The sequence below is a fragment of the Chroicocephalus ridibundus genome, chromosome 12 (genome assembly GCF_963924245.1).
Source record: "Chroicocephalus ridibundus chromosome 12, bChrRid1.1, whole genome shotgun sequence".
NCBI lineage: Eukaryota > Metazoa > Chordata > Aves > Charadriiformes > Laridae > Chroicocephalus > Chroicocephalus ridibundus.
In genome coordinates, this window is record NC_086295.1 from 6,938,925 (window position 1) to 6,964,146 (window position 25,222).

A 25,222-nucleotide genomic window follows, 5' to 3' on the forward strand; every position below is an offset into this window, starting at 1 on the left:
GGAGGGGCCGCAGCGCCGCCTCGCGGCGGCGCCTCTCACCCGCCCGCCCCTCAGTCGGCCGCGCCGTGGCGGAGCGGGCTTTTTCCCCCCCATATTTTGTGAGGAAACGGCCCTCAGGACAACCACTTTTGGGGGATTTAAGGCCAGATGAGGTGCTCCCGGGTAACGGGGGCTGCCCGCTGCTGAGGAGGCGCCTCCCGCCCTCAGCCCGCCCTGCCCCGGGCAGCTGAGGCGGGTGTGTGTGTATGATGGCAGGGTGTGAACACTCGGTCCTTCCAGAAGTGAATTTAATATAAAAACATACAAAGCCAAGGTGAAGTGCAGTTCTGCATTGACCTACGCAAACAGTAATATTTACAAACGTCGACGTTTAAATAACGGTATAAAACACAGCAACTGCCAAGTGAAAATAAAACAGAGGAAGACAACGGAGCTGGTTTTTTTCCACAGATACACCGCGTGAGCAAGCACTGGCGTGGTGCAAATTAGCTGCAACCACTCACAAAACTAATTGTCCGTTTTCAGGGCAAAGACACAGGTAAAACATTGCTAAGAAAGGCCAAAATTTCACATAAAAATTTTAAAATAAATTAATTAGGAAAAATACAAATAACATAGGCATACAAACAATCTACAGGGGTGGTTAGAGGGCCTCCATTGTTGTATTTCAGATCCAGCAAATTTAGGGATAATTTAATGAGCAACACAGACGGATGCAGCGATGGCGGGTGTAAGAAGCCCTGGGCAGCCTTGCCAGCCCGGGTGCTCTGGGTGCCTAACAAGAAATAACGCCCCTTTTCCAGTTCATAGGAAGAGCTTGTCCCAAAGCCTCTGCATATCCAGTTCTGTTTCAGTTGGAGCAATGCACATCTATGTGTACTATGTGTAGTACCTGACAGATTTTTGTCCCATAATAACATTCACCGCATTTGTGTATTAAAAACAAAAATTAGCTTTGCAGCTGTTTAAAAAAAAAAAAGTTGTAATTACGAATTTTGAGTAAAGTCCTCAGGAAACGATTGATGATGGGATATTGTAAGTTACAAAATGTTGTGCAGCATAATTTAAAGACAGCCTTTACATACCCAATTAAAAAAGAAAAAAAAAAAGAGGAAAAAGTATTTCTCTGACCTATATAGAAATTGAAAAATAAGAAATCAGTCAGATAATAAAATAATTTTGCTCTAATACACAGCAAACATTCCTGTCCAGCCACTAAGATGACATTTCCAAGCAGGATCTGAATAATGGAGAAGAAAGTATAGATTTAATTCTACAAATCCTGTTCTGCATCTGCTGTTGTGTGGATTTTCACCTGCTAGAAGTGCACCGGCACCCAGTGCACCCAGGGAACTGCCTGGCAGGAGTTCTTAGAGGTGAAAAAGTTGGTGTCACTGAGGTGCTTTTGACCCCCTTGGCTACCACATGCCAAAGGAGCAAAAACAGTGCAGAATGTGTAAAACCAGCAAAGTGTCTTTCATTCCATCATTGCTCTAAACTGCTGTGTGTACTTCAACAGCTCCTCAGCTTGATGCTGAAGTTCTCTCATGGCATCTGCATTGGGATATTGTATTGCAGCATTTTTGGTGGCGAGAGCCAGATTCTTCAAGAGGCTGCAAAACCGGCTGCTGCTGTGGAGAATGTCGTTCCGAGCATCTTTTTCTTGAGTTTCCTGGCAGAGAGAATCCACCAGCTTTTGTCCAACCATAATGATCAATTTGCTGTGGGATATGAAGATTTCGGGTGGCTGATTGTTGCTCAGACTATTAGTAAACACACCAATTGCCTTGTGCAGTGCACTGAAACACAGCTTACAGTGCTCGGGGAGAGCAATTTTCTTTGCAGAATCCTGCTTGCTTTGAATGTCAGTCTTTTTTGCAAATGGCAAAACCTGGAAAAAGGTTAAAAAAAAAATAAAAATAGACTCAGCATGGTGGCACACCATTTCTTTATTTGTTCTACCCTGTATTCTTCACATGTTTCTTCACTTCCAGGGAGTTTTATTAGTTAATAGTCTCCAAATTGCCCCAGCCCAGGAGTCTCTTACAATCATTTCTCTTTCCACAAAGTACTGGACTTTATGGAAAGTGGTATTTTTCTCACAATAGCCTTTTTTCCCCTAAACAAACTTCACTGAACACGATTTTAATAATGCATAGTGCACAAAGTGCTGTAGCTAATCATCAATCCTTTATACGGTCTGGGCTTCAGGCTTTCAGCTAGTACAGAACATTTGGACTCCATCTTTAATGGTGCTGACTTCATGAGGGTCATGAATGATTAAAACTGTGCAACAACCACCAGAGAGTCAATCCTTATACGAATGCATGACAAGCTATTTTGAAATACTAACTCTCACAGCCTTATCCCAAATGGTACACAAAGGCAAGCAAATAAATAGTCTGACTTTAAACTAGCAGGGTTCATTACATGTGAGGAAAATAAGTATTTTGCATGGGTTTTCAGCAGGAATTCTAAGAACCAGTTCTGAGGAAATGAACTATGAGGAAAGAAATAGATCTCTATGTATAGATATGGGTGTCCAAATGTAAATTATTTTGAATTTTAGCAAGCACAGAAATCAGGGACTACAAGTCCTCATAAGTAATAGTTTTCAAAATCAGAAATACCTTTGGTTTCGAATCTGTACTCTTCTTTGCTACTTCTTTGTCTGAAAGGATTTTCTGTGCCTGTTAAAAGTCAAAATGAAAGCAAAGTTGAAATGGTTTAAATAAAAGACTTAAATATAAATGTGTTTTGCTCTTATTTCAGGGAGAAACAACCACTTGCTATGCAGCCTTCATGTTACAGACAACGATACATTCATTAGAAGAAACTGTAGCATTTTTCCTACTAAAAATGTAGTGTCTGATGCTGCAAGATCTAAGACTGAAACCAACATTAACAAAACATAACATTTCCTAAATTCTGAGGACAAGCCAGCATTTCTTTGTGAAACCAAGAGAGTTATATTCTTTGGCATTTCAGTAATTCTAAGGAGAATGATTCTAACCACCAACAAAAATTATTCTAACTAATAAGTTTGATAATTCATAGTAACAGTTTAATTTGTTAAAGTTTTCTATGAAAACATGCTTTCCAATGCACCTCAAGTTAGGAAGTTAGTATCTCTTGTATAGTCACGTTAAGCAAACAAAATGTACTGGCAAGAGGAGCACTATTAGTCAAAAGAGAAGAAACAAATTGCTAACCCCCTGCTAAAAGCGGTCTCAAATGAATTTAAACAGGCAAGCTAAAAATATTTTCTCAGTGATGGCTGGCTGCCTGGGTGAATTCTCAAATGACAGTTTTCTTCATTACTTAAAATCACTGATCATTCTACGTATGCTATCTAGCACTCTAACAAAATCTTGAATTCACATAACGTCTAGAAGTACAGGAAGTAGTACAAACTGAATCTGGCACTAGTACAAAGATAATATAGTGCTAATGGCTTAATATCTGCAAACAATCAAGAATATAGATAGTAAAATCCGGTTATACTAACCTGTAACTGAACGTAATCACAGTCCTCAGTGTCATTTTCTTTTGGTTTCTCAGAAGAGACTTGACTTTGGTTGGGCTTATCAGAAGCATTTCTTTGAAGTGAATCTGTTTCTATTCTTCTTGGCATGATGATTTGTTTCACCATTTTGTATTCTGGGTTCACATTTGATTGTGTCATTTCTTGTGCCTTCTCATTCTTTCTGAAGAGGAGCTTTCCATTGGCAATGATGATAGATACAAACCTTTTGATATCATCTGGAATCGTGCGGGCTACCATAACAAAGCGATCAAGATCATCTGGGTTGTTCTGAGGTTTCCTGAGGACCAAAGCCTCCAGTGACCAGTTGCAGTTGTTTAGGGTTTCTCTTGTTTCCGTTAAGATTTTGAATGAGTTCATAAGAATTTCTAGCTGTTTTTTAATTCTGGTCTGAAGGTTGTTATCAGTGAGGTAAGAGGCATTTACCTTTATGACTCGAGCAAAGGCCAAGAATTCTCCCAGTGATACTTTTATGTGATCGACTGCTCTATGGATTTCTTCAATGCTTTTCTCTAGGTGCTCTTGTAATCTCCATTTACTACTCACAAAGATCATTAAACTCGCAACCGAGCTGGACACACTGTGCTGCAATTTAGTCAGTGTCTCTATGGCTATGTCAAGGTCCAGTTTAATTTCTTTGGCAGGCTCTTCTGAGGATGACATAGAAAAAGACTCAGCAGAAGAGTTTGAGGATGTAGAGAGTGTGCTGCTTCTGCTGTCCACACTAGACACAGATAATCTGTCTTGTTCTAATTTGGCATCTCTTGAGAGCTGTGGAGAAGCACTGTATGCTTGGTCTCCAGAACTATCACCAGTTTTTTCCGTCTCTTTCTTGGACTGCAAAGTGGTGGGGAAACCTTTTGGAATATCATAAACATTCTCTTCAGAGATCTGATTCTCAGCCTTTGGAGCCAGGAGACTTGAGGGTACATCACAGTTACCGTTTGGTGGCAAAAGGAGGACATCCCGTGAGGACGGAACATCATAAAGATGGATATCCGGAAATGTTAATTTCCGTTGAGTTGGTGGAATATCATATAATTGTGGATTTACAACTTTGCCTTCAGTATTTGTTGCTAGTGCCTTGTACCTGGCAGGTGGTATATCATACAGCACCTGGTTCTCCAAGGAATGGCCAGTAGGTTTTTGTTTTAATCCTGTTTTTTCAGGTGACACTGGAATATCATAAATCCATTCTGACTTTCGAGGATTTGGCAAGGTATTGTAGTGGCCCCAGAAATTTTTCTGAGACTCATTTTCTGAAAGATCAGTTTCTCTTTTGGGAGGGACATCATATAACTGCAACAAAGCACACAGGATTTATAAGCAGTGTTTTATACACGAAATAAGAAACAAAACTGAATTCTCAGAGCATGAATGCAATTCCAGTAATGTCAATGGAACTGCACCACAAAATGGCTAGCCCATAATTTTTATTATCTAAAATGCATAAGCCGCACATATGAAGGTTAAAATATTTTGAGCACAGGTGATTAAATTATACAGCAGTGTCCCCAACCAGCAAAATCTGTGAGCTCTTCCCTGACTCCGTCGGGGTGGGAAGCTTCAATAGTTTTCGGAAATGGCCACAAGAAAAGTGAAATACCAGTTTATTAGTAGGTAACGTTAAATACTCAGTTCTACAGAATGAAGGAGCTAAGACTTTATTAGCCTCTGCATAAGAAAATATTTGGTTTTCCAGTATCCCCACCCACATTCAGATGCATACCCTGACAAAAAAAATAAATCATCAACAGACACAACTGACCATTCTCAAATAACTGCAGTGAGTTTACATTTTTACTTGATACAGGTTCGCTAAGACAGATACAGATCTTGCCCAATGCCTTAAAAGTACATGTATGCACAGCTAAAGTTTACAAGCTGGAAAATGTGAATGCAAGACCACTTCTTTGTGCAAGAAAATACAGACTAATAGTAATAGGCATTTGGGACAGATCGCACCTGGATGCCTTACAAGCACAAAGCACAAGCATGAGGGAGTGCAGGGAGCTACAGGAATGTGCAGCAATAAGAAAGAACTGAAGGTACCACTACATAATACAAATTTTAGAGAGAACTGGCCAGGTCAGGCTTCTCCATCTGCAGAAAACAAGCATGAGAAGGGGAGCCCAGACCAAAGCCAGAGTTTTCTGAATTTCCCATGAACAAAGAATTTAAGAAAATTTGATTTTGGAAGCAATGATAAACCGTGTCTCTGAAAGAAAATCTGCTCCCAGGCTGTTGCAGCTGGTGGGTACAATTGCTAACAGCCATGAAGATGTCAGGAATACCAGCTTCAATTGCTGATCTGCCAGCACCCCAGTTCTGGGTAGCACCAGTCCTGCTGTCTCTGCTGATCAGACCCTGCAAGACCAGCTTCTCCAGTTGTGGGGCAGCTGTGAACCTACAACACTTCTCTTTAAATACACAAAACCAGGAAGCCTCAGATTTCTTCTGCTGGGATGGTCTGTCCTGAGGTCCCACACCCCAGCCCTGGGCATGTGCGCTAAGGAGCCTGTCAAAATTCTCTTGGATCCTAAAACCATGTAGGAAACCCGAAATATTTGGCACTCAACCAATAAGGAGTTCCCATCAAAGCATTTTCTTTGTTGTGAAATTTCAGATCATCCCTTTCTTCAAGGATGGTACTTGTCAAACAGTGAGGAAGAGATGGGAAGCCTGACCTCTCCCCAAAGCCAGGTGTGCTCCCCAAAAAGGTGGCAGGAGAGTGCTACATGGAATGGGGACAGTTAGTTTCTTTCTGTTTAAATATTATAAACAGACATATGAGAACGTAGAGTATTGAATTTCTTTTTCACACTGTCATAAAAAGAAGTTAAGGCAAGAGATCTTGTTGCTTGCAGTCTAAAAAGCAAATGCAAATGCAGTGGTACTCCTAGTCCTGGCAGGTACCCTGGCTATTCAGGAGCCAGGTAGTATTTCTCTCTTTAATGTGAAGGACAGAGTACTGCACTGAAGATGTGCTGGTCTTACCCCTGCCATCACCTTGAGGGAGGTTCCGCACATGTGCCCAGTGTCATAGTAATGAGAGATTCTCTTGTGTCCAATGAGTCTTACTTACGTTGCCCACTGATGAGTCTTTCTGGCTAACAGCTCCTGCCTTTTCTGGACTGGACGAGATGTTGTAAAGCTGCTTCTGCTCTTCCTGGAAACCCTCAGTGGATCTAACCAGCACAGAGCCCTTTCGTGTGGTGGGTGGAGTGGCACCGCTCTGGTCAAAGGGAAAAAAAACCCAGGTTGATTTCAATCCTTATTAAAGCCCACTGAAGACTTCGGTGGAATCAAAAGCTTTCAGGCCATATAGTGCATAGCTCCTAGTTGGGACGTCGTAGGTCAATCCCAAACAGCTGGAGAGCTGGTGGAGCACCTTTCCATAGCGCTGCACGGGAGGGCGGTGGGCACTAGGTGGTGCCAGGCAGCCGCCACCCACACGCCTGGCTTTGGCTCTGGGCAGGAATCACCCCACTTAAGGTAACAACGTGGGTAACACAAAGTCGTCTGTGGATAACTTGATAACAATTGAATTGGAGCGGGCTCAACCCTGCGCTGTCAGGTGCTGCCGAGGAGGGCAAGATGTGCAGGGAGGCTCCACAGACATGCTCCAGTCCCAAACACACCTTTGCGTGGTAGGTGACGGGACCGGGGCCTGGCCTCTGTCCCATCCTGGTGACCTGCACGGGCTGCAGTAAGACCTAGAGGAAACGTGGTGACGTTCACTCTCCCCAGGGAAGCACGGTATCGGTATCGAGAGCAAGATCGTGTAACAGGATGCTTCAGTGGTAGATGCAATCAACGTGTTGCCCTTACGCTGAGTGCGTCATGGTTACATGATCTAATCCCTTGCATTTTCTTGCCCAGGAGGCAGTTGGTGTGGGTGACATTTAGTTTCGTTTTGTACACACTCTAGTGACTCTTCTGTAACATCCTGAAATGTTCCTGATGAAATGACACAGAAACAAAGCACATTTCCTGATGGACAAACCAAGGCAAGAGGCCAACGCTGAGAATTCATCTGTTCCCTAGAACCCAGTGATGGCAAAACTGAAAGTGTGTATTAGAAACGTACCAAATTTAAGACATGCTTCTTTAAATGTCTAACAAATTCAAAAGAAAATTGCTTTAGGTTATGAACTTCCCTAAAAAGTATATGGGTTTCTGCCAAATTTTACAAAAAGCAAAGAGGGAAACACTAGCGTTTACCTTAAAATCTATTCTGTGGTCCTACAGGGTGCCAGCTGCATGGGGGGACCACAGCAGGACTCACCTGCGTGAGTAAGGACTCCCGGCGCTGTGCGGATGGAACATCGTACATTTCACTCCTGATATTTGGGACTGAAGCCCGGCATGCTCTCGGGAGAGTAAACAGGTGCTTTTAGGGGGGGAAAAGAAAAAAAACACAACAATAATGAGAAAGCCGCTGGGAGCAGGAAGCTCAGGACATCTTTAAAAACCTCAATTAGTTGAACAGGCCACCGTTAGAGTAATCATTCTAAAGTGACTAAAAACCTTTCATCTTTTCACTGATGGCGATAGACTGGGACTGACCTTACAAGCAGGCATGGTAGTTTTTCCCCATAGTTCTCCTTTGACAGCATTTCTGCTTTATTTCAGATAAGAATTGGCCCATACAAATCAAAGACAATCTGCCTTACTAACAGCAAGGGAGGGAAAAGATTTAGAGAAAACCCAGCTCAGTTATCACTTAAATCTTTAGACTACTCAAAAGCAGAACCACTAAAAAAAGAAAAGTGGGGGAATTTCTACTTCTCCACTCTCACAGAGCCGTTAGGGTCAAGCTATGTTTAGTGGGAGTAAGAGCAGCAAAAAGGTACAAGCTGAAATGCATTATTCTGTTGTTACGAAAAACGGACTCATTTGAAAGGAGTAAACATAGTCACCTCCATGTCCTGTCCAGCTCCATAGACAGAGAAGTCTCATCTGGGAATTACATTATTTGAGTCAATCACAGACTAATTCTCCTGTTTTCTTAAAACATCATTTTAAGAGCTCTGACCAGATCTGTGGGAGAATTTGCCAAGATGCCAGAATATGAATGTTGGGAAAGGACTTTTTTTAAAAATCAACCCCAAAAACATGGAGCTTGGATCATTTAGCATAGTTTTAGCCTGGCTCTCCACAGCTAGTTTATAAATGGAGTATTGTAAACTACTGATCCACAGAAACACTGCCATGTTACAATAAATTATGTAAAACTGGAGGTAGCGTTCTCCATCATGTGAGTGTTGTGACTAAGTTTAGGGGAAATATGGCAGAGGAACGAGACTCCAGCTTTACAACTGCTTGCTTGTCTTTGTGAGAGCTCTTAGCTCTCATCTGGAGAAAGGGAACAATGAGCAAACACAACTCCCCTCAGCGCTCTGTGGTATGAGCCATCTCCCTTGCAAACAGAGGCAGAAAAACTTCCCTGTGTAGAAAGGGTAAAAGCTCAGTGGTATCAAGAAAGCCCTGCTTAGCCCAGGTCCGTTTTCAGATGGACAAATCTTACTCGGTATATAGCAAAAAGGAAACTCACCGAATATCATATTTTCCTACCACTTTGAGAACAAATTATTTTAAAATAATTTGTTTTGCAGTAAAGCAAGAAGGTGCCCTGTGTATTAGGCAACAAATAAAGAAGCGACAAGGCTTTTCTATAGGGTGAAAGCACTTGGGCTCTGAGGGATTTTGTTTTGGTTTATTGCTTTCAGTCCCTCAAAGACTCACAGTGGCTTTTCCCAGCTGCTCAGAGGACAGCTGGGAATGCCAGGAGCTTTGCCAGTTGTCCCACAGGATCCAGGCAGGGCAATGCAGACCGTTCTGTGCCTGCACAGGCTTTACAGCCCAAGCCTCCCCGGGCATCCGTGTGTGGCTTGTGAGCACCACGATACGGCTGGTGCAGTGACAGCTGTGACGCTGGGCCAGAGGCAGCTCAGGCAAATCTGAACTTCTAAGTAATAAAAGCAGGCTAGGACACTCCCCACCCCCCATCTCTATTAGGGAAAACAAGATCTAAGTACATAAACTCACAAAATGACAGAGAGACAGGAACAGCCAAGGAGCTCTTCTGTTGGGCCATTCATTCAGATAAAGAATTACAGATGATATTTTCAGCCTGATTTGCTGGCACAACGTGGAAAATTTCTATCAATCTCACATTCAATTTGCAAATGCCTTCTTTAGGGTTAGGAATGGGGAGAAATCAGATCACAGCAAGCGCAAAAATATCTTCTGTCACGATTACTCAGTTTGAGCGTGCAGTTATGGTGACTGTCCACAAAGGCTGAATGTGCAGCTGCAGTGCTGAAAATTGGCTTTCAGTCACCAGAGATGCACTGAGTTTGCCTGTTTTCCAGCACCCATTTGCCAGACAGAAGGAGCCATCACCTCGGTTTCCATAACTTTCCTTTTAGCAGAGTGGGAAGAAAGGTGGCCAACTGAGCCCATAAATCAAAGGATCATTAAATCAGCCTAAAAGGCTATATAGTTCAGGGCTGAATTTCTTTCCTTTTTCAATTAAAATTTCTAACATGATTTTCATACACAGAATAAAGAGCCACCCGGGGCTGAAGAGCTCATGGGACTGAACAGAAACTTGCACTTTAACTCCCTCTCCACCTGATCAATTTACCTTTTATAATAAAAGATTCCCCATTCATTTTACGCTGAAGAAAGCACAAGTTTTTGATGTTAAGACAATTGACACAACATTTAGTCAAATTACATGTTCCACGTACATGTTCCATTTGAACACCCAGTGAAGGGAGAGAGAAGAGGCCAAGTTGGGCAGCTGTAACGAAGCCCTGGAAAGCCAGGTTTGCAATTCCCCTCTGCAACTGGGGGGACCAGTGGCTGCTGTCATCCCATACACCCCGGTCACTGTCTCAGCAGCAGCAAGAACAGGCTGGGAGAGGAATTGATTCAGGCCATGCAACCAAACCCTGTGCCCTCCAGCATCTCCAAAATAGGCGCCGCCGCTTTGTGCGAGTGCGGTGACAACCTTGAGTAGCAGAAGAGAGAGGCAGCAGTGCTCTGAGCTTGCTGAGGTGCTGGAAAATAGTAGAAACCAGACCAAAGGCAGCAATCACACAGCAAAGAGTGATTTTTTTTTTTTTTTTTTTAAAAATTACAAATCATCTTCTTGTGCAGATGGATGCAGAGACCCCACATACGACTCTGGATAGATGCATGCTGTAGATCAGAGGAGAAAGTTCTATGTTTTGTTATTTTAACTTTGAGGTCGGTTTGTAAATCATTTCTAGATTCTTCCAAACAAATGGTATATTCTTTACTTCCTGCCCTATTTTACAGCTGCTTTAAACTGTCAAAAAAGTGAGTGACTACAGAACATAGAGACTCTCATCTGTTGCCCAGAGCAGCATTTCTCACATAAAGCTATAAACTGTAGTAGAATTGATGGGAGTTTCCTAAACACCATTTATTTGAATGGCTTTGCTGCAAATTCCACTGAAATGCTCAGGCTGATAGCCTTTATTATTTTCCCCACTTCCCAATGACTGTTTTAATAATAACATTTGTTACTTTTATAGCTGCTTATATTTTTACCTGGCTTGTTGAGCTTTTGGTCCTTTCACTGAGCAGCTGTGCGGCCAAGGCTGGTACCTGGTAGATTCCTTGGGCAGGTTGGGTAGAGACCTTGGCTGGAGATTTAACCCACCCCTCCATCTTCTCATAGGTAGACGATAATACAGTAGGCTTGGGGATGGAGGGAACCTGGTAAATGTTCTGTTGGCCTGCTGGCGACTCTGCAGAGTCGCTTCGGGTGGAAGGAGGCAGGAGGACAGCCTGAGAGGTGGCAAGGAGCTGGAGGCGGTTAGCGGGGGCCAGGCCCTGCCTGCCGTGGAGGGAGCATTTCCACCAGCCATCACTGCCAAGGACGTTTTGGTCCAGAACCGTCAGGATGTCTCCTTTGCGGAAGGCCAGCTCATCTGAGCACTCCGCCTTGTTGTCATATAGCGCCTTCGCCAAGGTATTCTGGAGAGAGAAAAACACCGGCATTGCACCGTAACACCAATACAAGTCATAGAGTCGTCGAATCATTTTGGTTGGAAAAGACCTTTAAGATCATCAAGTCCAACCGTTAACCCAGCACTGCCAAGTTACCACTAAACCATGTCCCTCAGCAGCACATCTACACATCTTTTAAATACTTCCAGGAATGGTGACTCAACCACTTCCCTGAGCAGCCTGTTCCAATGCTTGATAACTCTTTTGGTGAATAAATTTTTCCTAATACCCAATCTAAACCTCCCGTGGCACAAAAATGTTAATTAGTTTCCAGTTTGGTGTTCATCTCCACCTTAATTTCAACTTAGTTCAAGTCCACCAGTTTTCACATTAAACACTTCTCAGAGCACTGGTTTCAGAGAGTTAAACATTTGCAGCCTGTGTCTGCTATCCTCAGTGCACTAGAGAAGTAGATCGTCATAATACTGCAATACGTTTCTTCACCACCTTTCCCTCCAAGGCTCTTGCAGAGCATTGTTAATGTTCATTACTTGGAAAAATAGGTGATTTTTCCCACTGGCATTCTGGGAATTCTTTGTCAGAACCTGCAGAGAAAATGCATCCACCATCCAAAAATAAAACACAACTTGTGCCTCCCTGCCTGCTACCCACGTTGTCTGAGGACTTCAGCTGCACATGAGAAAGACTTTTTTTTTTAGGTAAGAAATAATTAAAGTTGCTTATTTTCCTTTAATTCCCTCCCTGCCAAGAGCCTTGTGAAGGCAGACCTCCCAGTATCATCAGCACTAAGGGGGTGAATAAGCACCCAGTAACACCAGTGGCGGAAATACTGCTGAAGAGCCACGGTGGGCTGCAGTACGTCTGGAGACCCAGACTCCAGCTAGCTGTGTCCGTGTCCACCCCAGACTAGAAAGTCAGATTCTACTGATTCAGAGCATCCCAGGCTAATGATTTATGTGACACATTAGCTCAGGGAAACATCTAATTATCCACACAGTGACACCAAACAAATAGCTCTGCTGGCTCGTAAGTCTTCACGGCAGGTCACTGTGTTTCTGAGCTTATTTTCAGGTAAGGGCACCCAAAACTGTGTCTGCAGTTTTCTCCATCACACAGACATCACCTGTATCTGACTATTTCTGTCTCCAGTATATCTTTCAGCATCTTCATAGAATGCTCTTATTGTAATTTTTTTTAGACAGGAAACTTAGGAAGAGTAGAGTAAGCAGCTTTCCTAAGATCACAGAAAACCTATGAGATAGCAAATATTCGTGTTTCCCAGCTTCTTCACCACAGGGCAGCCCTACCTGTCTCAGCTGAAGCCCATAAGTTTCTGGCAATCATGAGTGTGTAGATCACCATGTTTTATTTTTAGCCTATTTATTTTGGGTATTTGCTTACTCATTACAAGATGACAGTTAAAAGAACAAGAAGCAGCAGCAGCAGGTAGCTTTATTCACCCGAGGCATTTGTGCAAAGGGTAGAGAGCACTGTGGACCTAGTGGTTTTCAGTACAAGATACCGTTGCTTTCAGCTTTAAAATGAGAGCGACTGCTTCCCAGTCAGCAGGACGCTGGCTGTGTTTCAGCATTAGTTTCTTATCAGAAAGTGCAAGTAGTGTCCAAAGAGATAGTACCCAAATAGGAAACATGATGCCTTGTATTTTTGTCCAGAGCATTTGCTGCAAAGCAACAGCCGGCATGACCTTGCAGCAGAAGAAAAACAATTTGTCAGCTGAGCTGATGAGAGCGGCCTGTTGTTAGCAGCATGCGTTTCTTCATCAGGGTGGCCATGAACAATGGCCTGTTTATGATACATGGGCTTGTCCAGCAGCAGCTGCCAGAGATGGACAACAGTCCCATTTACCTTATGTCCCAGCCTGGTTAAAACAATCTCCTCGCCTTGAACATGGGAGCCCACTTTCTATTTGGACAATGCCAAATGCTCTGAGCCACCTGTGTTGATGCCAGGCCTTCAGGAATCCCACCACAAAGTGCTGGGTTTGGGCTTCACACGACATTGTTGCAATTGTGAAAAAAGGAAAAGAGCCAACTTTTCCTATTATTCGTCAGCAACGCTTCCAGATCCGGCCTAACATTTGATCCCTTCTTGCCGGGCACTGTACAGATACTCGGAAAGACAGACGCTCTTCTTCAGGCCTGAGGAGGATGGGCAGAGGGACACTGGCCCTTCTGCAAACGGGCGACTGAAATGTGAAGAGCCTTATCCAGGCACACGCAGGAAATGGGTGGCAGAGCCAGGAAGCCCCAACGCAGGAACTGAGCCCCTGTCCAGTGCATGAGACAACAAGACCGACCTTCCCAGTTGCACCAACACAAATAAGAGGAAAATTTAGCTCACAGCGTGGTTTTAACAGGCATCTGGATGCTGACATTCCCCCAGCTAATTCTTTCTTGTGGAAACAGTACACTAAACACATTATTGGGCATAATTAATTAATCAATGCATGAAGCTAGGCAAGTCTAATTTCAAATCTCATTTGTTTTAGAGTAAATATGCTGATTTTCACTGGGTCAGAATTTGGCCTGTACACATCAGTGAGAATTTCTGCAAGTAAGTGCTGTAGACTACAACCTAAGTTATGCGGAGTGAGGGGGCACTCCTCCCATCAGTGATGCTTCAGCAACAAGCAAACGCGACTGCAGCAGGTATTAGCAAGAGAAATAATTCAAAGTATTCTCCCATCTCTTTTCCTAGACGTTGCTAGGTCTGCTCTGGGGCAAAACAAGTGAAGCAAGAGAACAGCCAGGTCAGTGAAAGCTCCATTCAACAGCAAAGGTATTCCACAGAAGGGATGCCAAAGTTCAACTGACCAACAATTCATTCGCAAAGTCAGATGCGTATGTTCAGGGGTGCTCACATGGAATGAAAAGTTAAGTTTTAAACTTGCAGCATGAAAGTCATAAACCTTTGCAACAGAGGGGTCTCTTCACTTGAAGCACAGCACTCATCCCTTTGGTTTTGCCTGTAAAGCTGTGCAGGCATCCAAAGCCGAGTAGCCCACAGTGAGATACCAACCCAAAGCAGAGCACAGCGGTTCCAATTTTGAAAGGTGGTCTCTGATTTGTGGAGCTCAAATTAGGGCATGTGGGCTCACATCTGTAGGCAACACAGTCTGTTTCTGAGACTACTCAGAAATAGGCTAATACCTAACACAGTATTTCTGAGAATACTCAGAAACCTTTGAAATAATTTCAACTGCAAGCCAAGCAGGGGATAAGGTAAAAAAAAAAAAAAAAAAGCCCAAAAAAACCCAAAACACCGTGGAAAAACTGACCTAGTTAGAACAACAAGTCTGTTTATAGATCATCTCATATCCCAACTGTAGGGCTGGAATCCAAAAAATTAAGAAGTTGTATAGAGAAATGATAGAGACAGGCCCCAACCTCCAGACTACAGAATATGAATGAATTAGAAGACTGTCAGACCTCTGCAGGTCAGCAGAGCTCTCAAACAGCAGAGGGAAAAAAAAAAAAAGAAAGAAAAGCAAAGGTTCTTCTATCCAAGGCAGCGCTAAATTAAATTTCAAGTTGCAGGACACACGGTCAGTATTATTGAGTTGGAGAGCAAATCTTTTCCATCCACTCTCAGTTTCAGAATTGCGTAAGCGCACAGCAACATCATGCAGTTCTTCATGTTTGCCTGTCAGGAGTACCAGCCCATCACTGGCACAGTCACCCAGCCACCGGTACAGTTCCGGGTGACAGTGAAAGGCATTATGATCTAACTGGCCTGCAGGCCTTGGTGACATTTTTCAGTACATTTTTTAAAGGCTACAGAAACTTAGGAAGGTATTTTAATGAAGATTTCTTATCCTTTTGACTTAGAACTAGTCTCTGAAAGAAGTTATAAAAAGCCTCGTGTTGCAGTGCAATATGTGGATGCAATTAAAAAAAAAATCCAACCACTAAGAAAAAACAAAAATCCAACACCTTCCCCAAACAGACGACTCTGTGTATTTTCAGTGCCCGCCGCCTGGCAGAAAGTTGCAGCAATACATTGAAAAACCAATACGAGCAGCACCACGCCACTGAAATAACTTCATGTCTGCTGAATTCTAGTCTCCCCAAAAACACAGAAGGAGGAACATTTTCACAAGGTATAAAAACAACAGGTCAAACGGGTCTGCCTTTATATTTTCCCCTGTTCTCCTTTGCTTCTCTATTTACAGGACTACTAAGTCCCCTTTATTTCTTGTTTCCTTACCAAGCATTCTGATGGCTCACCCAGCCTCTCAGGACCTGAGCACACTGGGGCTGGTCTGGAAGAGACCTGTGAACCATTTCTTTTATGTAGGGCTATTGCCAAAGGAACATAGGCAATACCATTCCTATAAGCTCCATTAGTTTTTCGGAGTCCCGGCTGTGGATTCAACAAGCATTAGCCCAGGATGCTGAAGCAGATGTTGAAAAAAAAAAAAAATCACTCTAATACTGGTAAAACTGTAACAAACCCACAGCAATGCTTGGCATCACAGCTGCTGATGCGTTTACCTATTTTATAGGATATACCTAAAAGCAAGCACTGAACTAGCTGGCTTCGGTACTGGAAAGCGCTGTAGTTCTGTCAGCGAAGAGCTTGCTCTGGGTTAGCTGATTGCTAGTGGAGTTTGATGTGGTACTGAACCCCATGGTGCTAGAAGAACCTGCTGGAGCCACCGAGCTGGCTCAGTTTGGAAAGCTAAATTGGTTATATCCATGTTCCACTGGAGCTTAACCCCCAGCAATAGTCCCACGAGGAGGGTACGGCCACGCTGAGGAAACCAAAGCACTGCGAGGTTGGGCAAGGAACTGCCACTCTCCCATCTGTGCCACGTCCCCTGCTGACAACCAGCCCACGTCCCACGGGCTCCATCTGCTCGTATGAAGAAATAGAGTTACTGAGGAGCCACTGGAGTTACTGGATGCCAAATCTGTTACAATTTGCTTTCCAAAGAAATCTCATTTTTTGAGACACTTTTAAGAGAACTCATTCCAGGCCGTTGATTTTGTGATCCCAGTAACAGCAGGAACAATTTTATAGACAAAACTTACAGGAGGTATAAACCCGTAGGTGTGTGTGAGTGCTTGATCCAACCACAGTAGAGATGGCCAAGCGGTACCAAGTCCCTCTCCAGTCACATGGAGTGAGGTTATCTGCAGTACAGGCTCTGGCTTATCTAATGTGGGGCTATTTGTCAGAAACCGGGCCCTATCTACACTTTCAGCTGCCTAGGACATATGTAAAGAATCACTGTGGCAGCCCCTTTTATCATGTAAGCAGAAGCATCTCTGACCTGCCATTAACTATAAACAAGTACTGCATTCCCAGGATCGCAGAGACCTTGCGGGATGCTTAGCTTAGGAGGAAGCTGTGCTTCGGGACCAATGGGATCTGCATTTTTTCTTTATTACCAGAGGAGCGGAAACTGGCTGTCTAACGCTATCATCCACAAAATGCCATCTAGGGCCAGCTGTGTATAGTTCTTCATTATTTTATGCGATCTCGTTAACGTGTCCTTACAATAACCAACATGCAATAAGTACTAAAGCAACACAAATGAGATCAAAGTGTTGGTTGTTTTTCCTTCTTTGACATTCGTTGCTTCTTCCCTGTCAGCAGCCCTGAAAAAAGCCTCCCAAGACACAGAACATCTTAAAAGCCAGTTCACGGCCCCACGAGAAGGCACCTCAGCAGACAGCGCCGCTATTCTCCTCTCACTGAGCAGATTCTAACAAGACGATGACAGAGCACAGACATAGAGAACTGCCTTGCGTCCTCCGCAGCCTCCTCCCGAGACACTCTTCTCCCCCATGCAGAGTCCGTGACCTCGCGAGAGCAATGCACATCAGTCACATATCTTGAGCCAACCTTACTGAAAGGATTTGCAATACAAGACCTCGGGTAACACAGGTTCGGTTAACTTAAGTATGAAGAACAGTTTTTGTGTAGCTGGGAACGTCTCTCCTTTTATCGGACTGTAGATCAGATGTTACGATAGTAACTCCCCCTACAAATCTGACTTTCTACATCTTTATAGTTTGTGTATCCTTCCCCAGCAACGCTCCCACTGCAAAACCTAACAGCCCTTGGGAGTCTTCCGAATGAAAGCTGTTAACTCCTGTTTATTAATGAGGAGAGGGAAAATTTTAATTAGGAGTCAGTAAAGCTGATAATTATACAAATTTGTACAATTCTATAATATAAAATTCTATAACCTCAAAATGGGAGGCTGACACCTGTGCTCTATATACACACAATAAATCCCTGTGATAAGGCAAAGAAACCCCACTGGTACCAAAATCTTCTGGTGCCTCTCCTATCGCAGTCCCTATCATCAGTACTTTGCAACAGAAAAAAACCACCAAAACAGAAAAAACGTATGCAGGTGCTGCTAGAAAAATCCTTCACAACTATCAAATGATGATCCGAGCATCTTGCCTGCAAGCCTGCCAAAATTATTTCTGTACTCCCCTCTTCCCACTCAGCTTGTGTTTGGAAACTCCAATTCACTACTACAATCACATACTATTTCGTGCGATACGTAGGTACTGTAGTACTTCACAGCACTTCGCATAACAATAAATTAATATATTTCATCTATTGTCTTAAATTTGCTTCTTAAAAAAAAAAAATCTATTGAATAATCTAAAAAAATAGATGGTTTTAATCATGAGAGTTTTTATGGAGGAAGATAAATATTTCTCAGCTGCATTTTGCACATAAAAAAAATATTAGTAAGCACTTTTACTGCAGGAAAATGGGACTTAAAGTATTTGAGAAGGAAAAGATACGACTAAAGGCAGCGGGCTGTGTTTGCTAAACAGTTATGTTCATGCATCAGTAACACCCTCTGACATGTTTACAGAACTGTTTCCAGTTAATCTCCTCACCTCCCAGCAAAGCTGGAGAAATAAACATTCTCCATCGCGCCGGGAGCTGGGAACGCGCTTCCCAGAGCGGTCCCTTGTAAATGGCAGGCCACGGTGAGTCAATTTAAGTTTTGCCCAATTCAGCTCATTGTGGAGAGGTTTCACATGGTCAACATACACAGAAGACAGACGAATTTGCCTTAAATGCCCAGATCTTTACTTGCACGTGTCTTCCTTGTAGCCGTGGGCTTTGCATTGGATGTGCTACATTTTCTGTGACTTGCAGAAGGTCCTTCAACTGCATTTTTTTTTTTTTTTTGCATAATTTCAAAAATAAGCATTCTTGTTATACAGAAGTTTCAGATGTTTTTGTACAACCTTCAACAGGGAATGGATGCCAGGACTTGCTTTTATTGCCTATTCAACGGGTTAATTGATTTTTGGAGGGTGGAACCGGGGGCTAATCATGAGGTTTTAGGTTGTGAATGGTCAAGTGAGTTTTTGATAAAAATAAAGAACAACGAGTTTCTAAACTTCAGGCAGAACCACCTACATGGAAATTGTGCAGCTTCACACTTGTCAGTGCTGCAGGGGTGGGAATTACGAGCCAGTTCTGTTAGTTTTCCCCAAACTCCCTTTTCTCCACAAATGAAGTTAATCAAGTTCTAGCTGTGTTAAATCAGTTTTCAGTGCAATCAGGATTTCATTCCCATTTGTAGCATTTTTGCATGTGTGCTCTTATGCCCAAGTTCAAGGAAAAATAAACTGCCATTTCTGATACTTAAAAACTGAATAAGTGTGAATTTCTGGGTTTGGGTTCCTCCTACTATCCAAAGGTTTTTGCCCATGTGCATTAAGTTACGTCACTTTTTTGACTTTTCTAAACCTTTTAGTATCTCAAGCACATTTTACTACAACATTTATTTCCAAACACGGATTTAAAGATACAGAAGAGTCTGATGAGTATGAGTTTCCTTCTCCTGCCTCACACACAAGAGCTGCTTCACACAGCGCCATCAGAGCAGGGTTGTTGCTCTCCTTCCTCCGCCCGTCCGGGGAACGGGCGAGAAATTTCCAGGACAGGTTGTCAGGAGCAAAGAGCAAATTTTTCATTTGCGGTGACAGCTGTATATTCTTCCTCCTGGGTGCAGGCGCGCGTTGGGATGCTGTCCCTGCATCCATCCCATCTGACCTGCGGCAGAGTTTCTGCCCATCCCCTGGATGCGAGGGAAGAGGCAGAGGCTCCGGGGGGGTGTTCTCTGATTCATAATGAATCAGCGACACCGCAACTCCCAAACGCTGCCGCTTCCTCCAGCTCTCACACTGCAGTTATCTGCCCAAAAACGTTAATTTTTTTTTTTTTTAAGACCACCCTTTTGGACAAAGCTTCATTTATCTAAAGTTTTAACATTTCTCTGGGAAGAGAAGGGGGTGGATTTCCCCGTGCCCTAATCCCTGGCTGTGTCACCGCTCCCGGGCGGCAGCTGGACGCTGCCCTGTCATTAAGGCACTCGGTGACCGCACAGACCCTGCCCCGAGTCCCAGCTGCCAGGGATCAGCTGTACCCTCAGCCTGAAGGGCCCGGGCAGCCTCACAGCCAAAGAAATCCTGCCCAGCACAAAGCAAGCTGATGGAAGGCGTCTGTGCACCCTGTGCTGGAGATCTGGGCCAAAACATTAACGTAGGACTATAAAGTGGATTTCCTCCATCTACTTATTCCCCCCTCCTCCCAGAGCAGAGCAGTATTTCCTAAAAATGAGCACAGCCACCACTCCTTTCCTCTTTTGAGCTGCAGTTCTCTTTGCAGAGAGCGCTGCAGGACGTGGTCAGTCGTTATCCGAGAGCGCACGGGCTTTCCCAGGCTCACAGAACTCATGTTGAAATTACTTGGCATTTTCTTCATCAAAGGGTGACTCAAGTTGTTAAAACATTTCCAGACCCATTTCCTAGTAGTCAGCATGAAAAACCACATAATCTTTTCTGAGATAACATATAGCTGAAGTGTTAATCATTTAAACTCATTATTTCCAAGAAAATACAGAAAGCAAGGGATGCTCTAATGGCCAGGGTCATTCATAGTAAGCTTTTTAATAAGGTACATTATCACTTAATATGTATGGTACAAAACCTTACCCTTCTTAATCACACTGCTGTTCTTGATAAATCATTTTTTTCAGGTTAACTTGGATTGCAAGAAAAAAATTAAGACCACATGCTCTGTTAGTAACACGCAAACAGGATCAACAGCACACTTTGAAAAGCAACCCTCCTGCAGACGCGGATTTCACACTACCCACACTTCCACTACAAATGAAACCAGCAAAGCCATTAAATCAAGCACAACAGAAATAAAATAACCCAGTACTTACATTGACCTTCATTTTGCTGTCTCCTGCTTCCCTGTTACTCCATCCCCTCAGGAGGCGGCTGTGACCCCCCCAGCCCGGTTGAGCAGAGGAGGCAGGAGCAGCGGAGGCGCTGGCTGGAAGCCCCGAGAGCAAATGCCCAACCTCCTTCCACCTCCTGCTGCATTTGCTGGGAGCCCCCAAGGAGAGCAGCTATTGGGGACGAAGGGAGCTAATTATGTAGCAAAATTATCTCCAGGGTGCAATTGGCCTGCAGCTGCTGATGCTAATGAGGGCCTGGTGCAGGACACACAGATGTCCCCGCTGCAGAGCTCCCCCCCCCTGGGAAATGCCTTTTCTGCTTTGCAACTGCATCTGACCGGGAAAACCAAGGGCTGTGGGGGTGAACCAGAACGCCAGGATTGGATTTTAAAGCAGTTTTGCAGAATCATTTTTTACCCCTGTTGTTTGTTTGTTTGTTTGTTTGTTTTTTAACTTAGTAGTGGTTTGGTATAATTTGAAATTTTCACGTTCAAGTCCCTAGAAAACGGAACAGATGCCCTTTGTAGTTATGGAAATCACTGCAAAATAATCACGCTCTTCAGGGGCAGAAAACCTGAGGAGGAAAGCTAAACATTAACGGCAGCTGAAGGGCTTTGTTTCTTTGATTACTTAAAAAAATTCTTTAATGTTATTAAATAATAGTGTTGTTTAAAATTATCCATAATTCCTGTTTGCTCAGAACAGCTCTGCCCAGGTTATGCTTATGCAAATGCACAGGTTTTACCGCTTTGTACTTGTGAATATCTTGAGGTTTGCAAACTTTTACTGGTTTTGCCTTTGTACGTTCTGCCTTTTCTCTGGCAAAAGCCTTTTCCTTCCTCTTTCCACGGTAGCTTCAAGATGAAATTAGACGCTCACTCCCAAACCCACAATCACGTAACTAGAAAAGCAATGCTTCTTGAATAGAAAATGCTGAATTGAAAATGCTTTCTCAACAAAATCCACACCTCAGGGCTGGGGCTGGGAGCAGACAAGCAGCGAACTCCGTTGTCCAAATGGGAAAGAATTCCTGGCACAAAGCAGCTCATTTGAATGCCTTTGGGGTTTTTGTTTTCTCTCTTTTTTTTTTTTTTTTTTTTAATATTACTACCGGCAGTTTCACTAGTTTGAACACTCCACGCAGAGATAAGAGCAGCCCTTCATTTGCTACCGTGGAATTATTCAGGTGCTACCAGCGTTTGAAACCAGCCAGAAATACAAATAACAAAGCCAGAACTCGTGTCCACAAGAATATTTTCAAATACAATTAAATGTTCTCTTGAATTAATCCCAGACAGGCCCGCTGCCGTGCCGGGGCAGGGACACCCTCTGCTGACCCACGTCGGGACAGGGACCCCCTAAGGGACGGGGGCCATGGTGTCCCATGCTGGGACAGGGATGGAGGAGTGGAGAAATCCAGGCAATAATCAGGGAGCAGCAGCATCGGGCAGGGGTCTTTTCCCCAGCCCCAACCTCCTGTGCCACCGTCACCTCCCTGAAGGAACTGGGGCGGGCTGGGTGTACCCCGCAGGAAAATAAGGCAAGTTGAGACTCGGGAGGGGGAGGAAAGGTGTTCACTTAAGTGCTTGCTTAATTGTTTATGGTTTATTCTCTCTCAGTCATCCAAATCAGTGATTAGAAGTTTGTGTTACCTGGCAATAAATTACATGAGGTGAAAATTCCCTGGGTCGAGACCGTTTTGTCCATGGCAGAACTAAAGTGTTACCTCTGAGATTCGCCCAGGAAAGCTGGGCATCGCGTCTGCCTCCAGCCACCTGCGTCCCTGAGAATCGCCCCAAACTTAGCGTCCGAGGCCTGGGAAAACGGAGACTTCACCATTCTCACCAGTATTTCCTCTTGGCTGGTTAAGTAACTCTTAGCTCAATATATTAGCTCTGGCAAATCCTATTTTGAAACACCAGTTTTCTCCCAAATGGTGTTGGAGGTGGAGACCGGGGGTGGCAGTGGCTGTAGGTGCAGAGGAGTGCACAGAAACATCCACACTGTCCTTCACACACGCGTTTGGGGACAAGATGGGAGTATGGAAACTGGGGATTTTGGAAGGAGGGGCAAACTGCAGATCAATTTCATGTGTGTTTAAAAAAACGCTCCTCTTTTTCTTTTGGCATGAGCACAGCAAATGTGTCAGACAGGGCGAGAGCTGTTTCCCAAGCGCAGCCCGTCGCACTAACTCGGCTTTAAGTTGCGCCAGGAGGTGCAATGTTTCCTGTGCGGACTCTGTGGCAGGTGTACATGCAACAAGAAAGAAGTACCACCAGTTCTCTGGCTGTTCTCGTGCGCTGAATTCATTTGCAGAAACAGTTTTCCTGGCGAAGGTGGAATAGTCGGGGCATGGCAATAATGGCAAAGTGTCACCTGCCAGAGCAAAGCTACTGATGGTTGGCACATGGTGCTTCAACAAGTCCAGATAGTAGGGAAAAACACATCCTTAGTATTTTCCTATTAAGTATAACATTCAAATATTATACTAAACAGTACTGCTAGGGTAGTATGAACCTTATAAACAGTTCAAAAATGGTACTGCAGAAAGAAATTTGACTTTTTCAATTGCTGTTCCAGCTGAACGTGAGCGGGTGTGCTCTGGCTGTGCTCAGGGATCTCACAGCAGAACAGGGACCCTCATTGCGTTTCTTTAGCCATTGGCAGTCCATTTAAGAAAACTGAAATATCGTACCTAGAAATAGAAACTCTTCTCTGTGTAGAAATGAAAAATGTCCTGCATCAGTTTTTTCAAGTGTGAAAAATAACCCTCTTCTTATCTTTACGTGCCTCAACGGAAAATTTTGAGTGCAAAAAACCGACTCATCGAGCTACTGCTAAGCTTTGTTCCCCCACTACATTTTGTATCAACTTTCCAGGAGGCAGTTTATTTACAGTAAACATTGAGATCATCATCCAGGATGAAAATAATAATTCCATTACGTTGCTTATTAGACTTGCACATGGTTGGACAATCAAGGCACTGACTTTGAACCAAGACTTCAGCATTCTCTAACCCTTATAGTTGCAGCAGGGTATTTTATCTATGTATATATGTAAAATTATACTAGATGCAATATGAATACACAAATAAATATTAAAAAACTTATAAACTAGTTCCAGTCTTTCAAAAGAAACAAATACAGTGCTTCAAAAGTCTTTCTGTGTGGTGTGTAACAGGGAAATTATCCATCACGCAACAGGTCGCCTGGGCTGTCACAGAAAGTCCCTGACAATAGACCCCCATCTCTAACGTTGCCACAGGATAGCAGTAAGTCAGGTGCAACGTTGAAGTTATATATTTATTATTTCACAAATGTGTTTATTCACAGGTATTTGCTGTTTGGGAATCGAGCTTTATTTGGAGTCCTCCCCAAGAAGACATTTCTTCCAATTAATATTTTTGTCACAAGAAAAAGTGGAGGGAGACAGTAGGTACCTGAGCATCCCAAAGAGCCCTCCGTCCCCCTCGAGATGAGGGCACCAAACATTTCCAACATCCCCGAGCGTTATGCGGAACTCAAACACCATACCTATTCTAGAACCCTTTGTACTCAAAAAACCCCACCAGACGTACCTTTGCAGCTCTGTTGATTCCTATGCTTTTATCCATGGTTGTCATTCCCCAGCAGCGTCACTTTGAGCAATGCAGATAATTACGGCAGGATGAAGAGACTTCAGCTCTGCGCAGTCACTGCGTGTTAGGAACTATGTCTCAAGAAAGCTCATCTGACAGCTCGACCCCTAAAAGCATTTAGGAATTTCTAGAGAAGATTCTCATGAAAGATAATTTCTATGACAGCAGGTAAGATTGAAAGAACAGAACGCAAAACAGAAGCGCCCTGTTAGCATCTAAAAGTGAGAAAAAAAAGTCTGTCTGCAAGTGGAATTTTCCTTGATCTCTCTTGTCACCAACTTGTCGCAATTAACCGCAGTCAGAAGTCTTGCCCTTCTGTTTTGCTGCGTGTTCCTGTATTTCCTCTTTTAGCAATGTAATGAATACAAGAGTACTACGCGCCACGGGGGTGGTACAGTGCTGGATAGAAAGGAGCTGCCACAAGCATCTCAATTCAGGATTTCGAAGATAACGTTTTTCAAACCTTCCAAATTTGTCTCAGCATTTAAGGCACTGATACCATTTTTTGTTATAAAGGGGCTTTGTGAAAACTTTACGCATTACCATCTGTGCCTGGTGAAGGACTGCTCCTGGCCCAAGCACGTACACAAGCAGACGCGGGGGCTTCGCCTCCCGTCCTGCAATACCCGCTCAGTGAGTCGGTGGTTACGCTGCAGCATGTTTGAAGGGTCCCTTACAGCCCCCCGGGGCCAACTTCTGAACCTGAACTACAATTACCTGAACTGCTTTTCCTTTATTGCGCTTCAGTTTTCCCTGGGATTCAGTCTCCCAG

At 43.7% G+C, this 25,222-nt stretch overlaps 1 protein-coding gene across 5 annotated transcripts; it reads right to left on the reverse strand.

The window, feature by feature from the left end:
* Window positions 1–8: 8 nt before the first annotated feature.
* On the reverse strand, window positions 9–24,714 carry CASS4 (Cas scaffold protein family member 4). 5 transcript variants are annotated; one of them, XM_063349627.1, is made up of 7 exons: window positions 24,391–24,714; window positions 11,132–11,560; window positions 7,833–7,937; window positions 6,630–6,779; window positions 3,509–4,843; window positions 2,631–2,690; window positions 9–1,891 (listed from the first exon to the last, which is right to left on the reverse strand). In XM_063349627.1, exons 1-7 carry the CDS (start codon window positions 24,433–24,435, stop codon window positions 1,478–1,480), a joined length of 2,538 nt encoding a protein of 845 aa, XP_063205697.1. In that variant the 5' UTR covers window positions 24,436–24,714; the 3' UTR covers window positions 9–1,477. The 5 variants fall into 5 exon arrangements, with proteins under 5 accessions (XP_063205697.1, XP_063205698.1, XP_063205699.1 ...); XM_063349628.1 differs by lacking the exon at window positions 24,391–24,714 and adding an exon at window positions 20,796–20,907; XM_063349629.1 differs by lacking the exon at window positions 2,631–2,690.
* Between the last annotated feature and the right edge of the window lie 508 nt (window positions 24,715–25,222).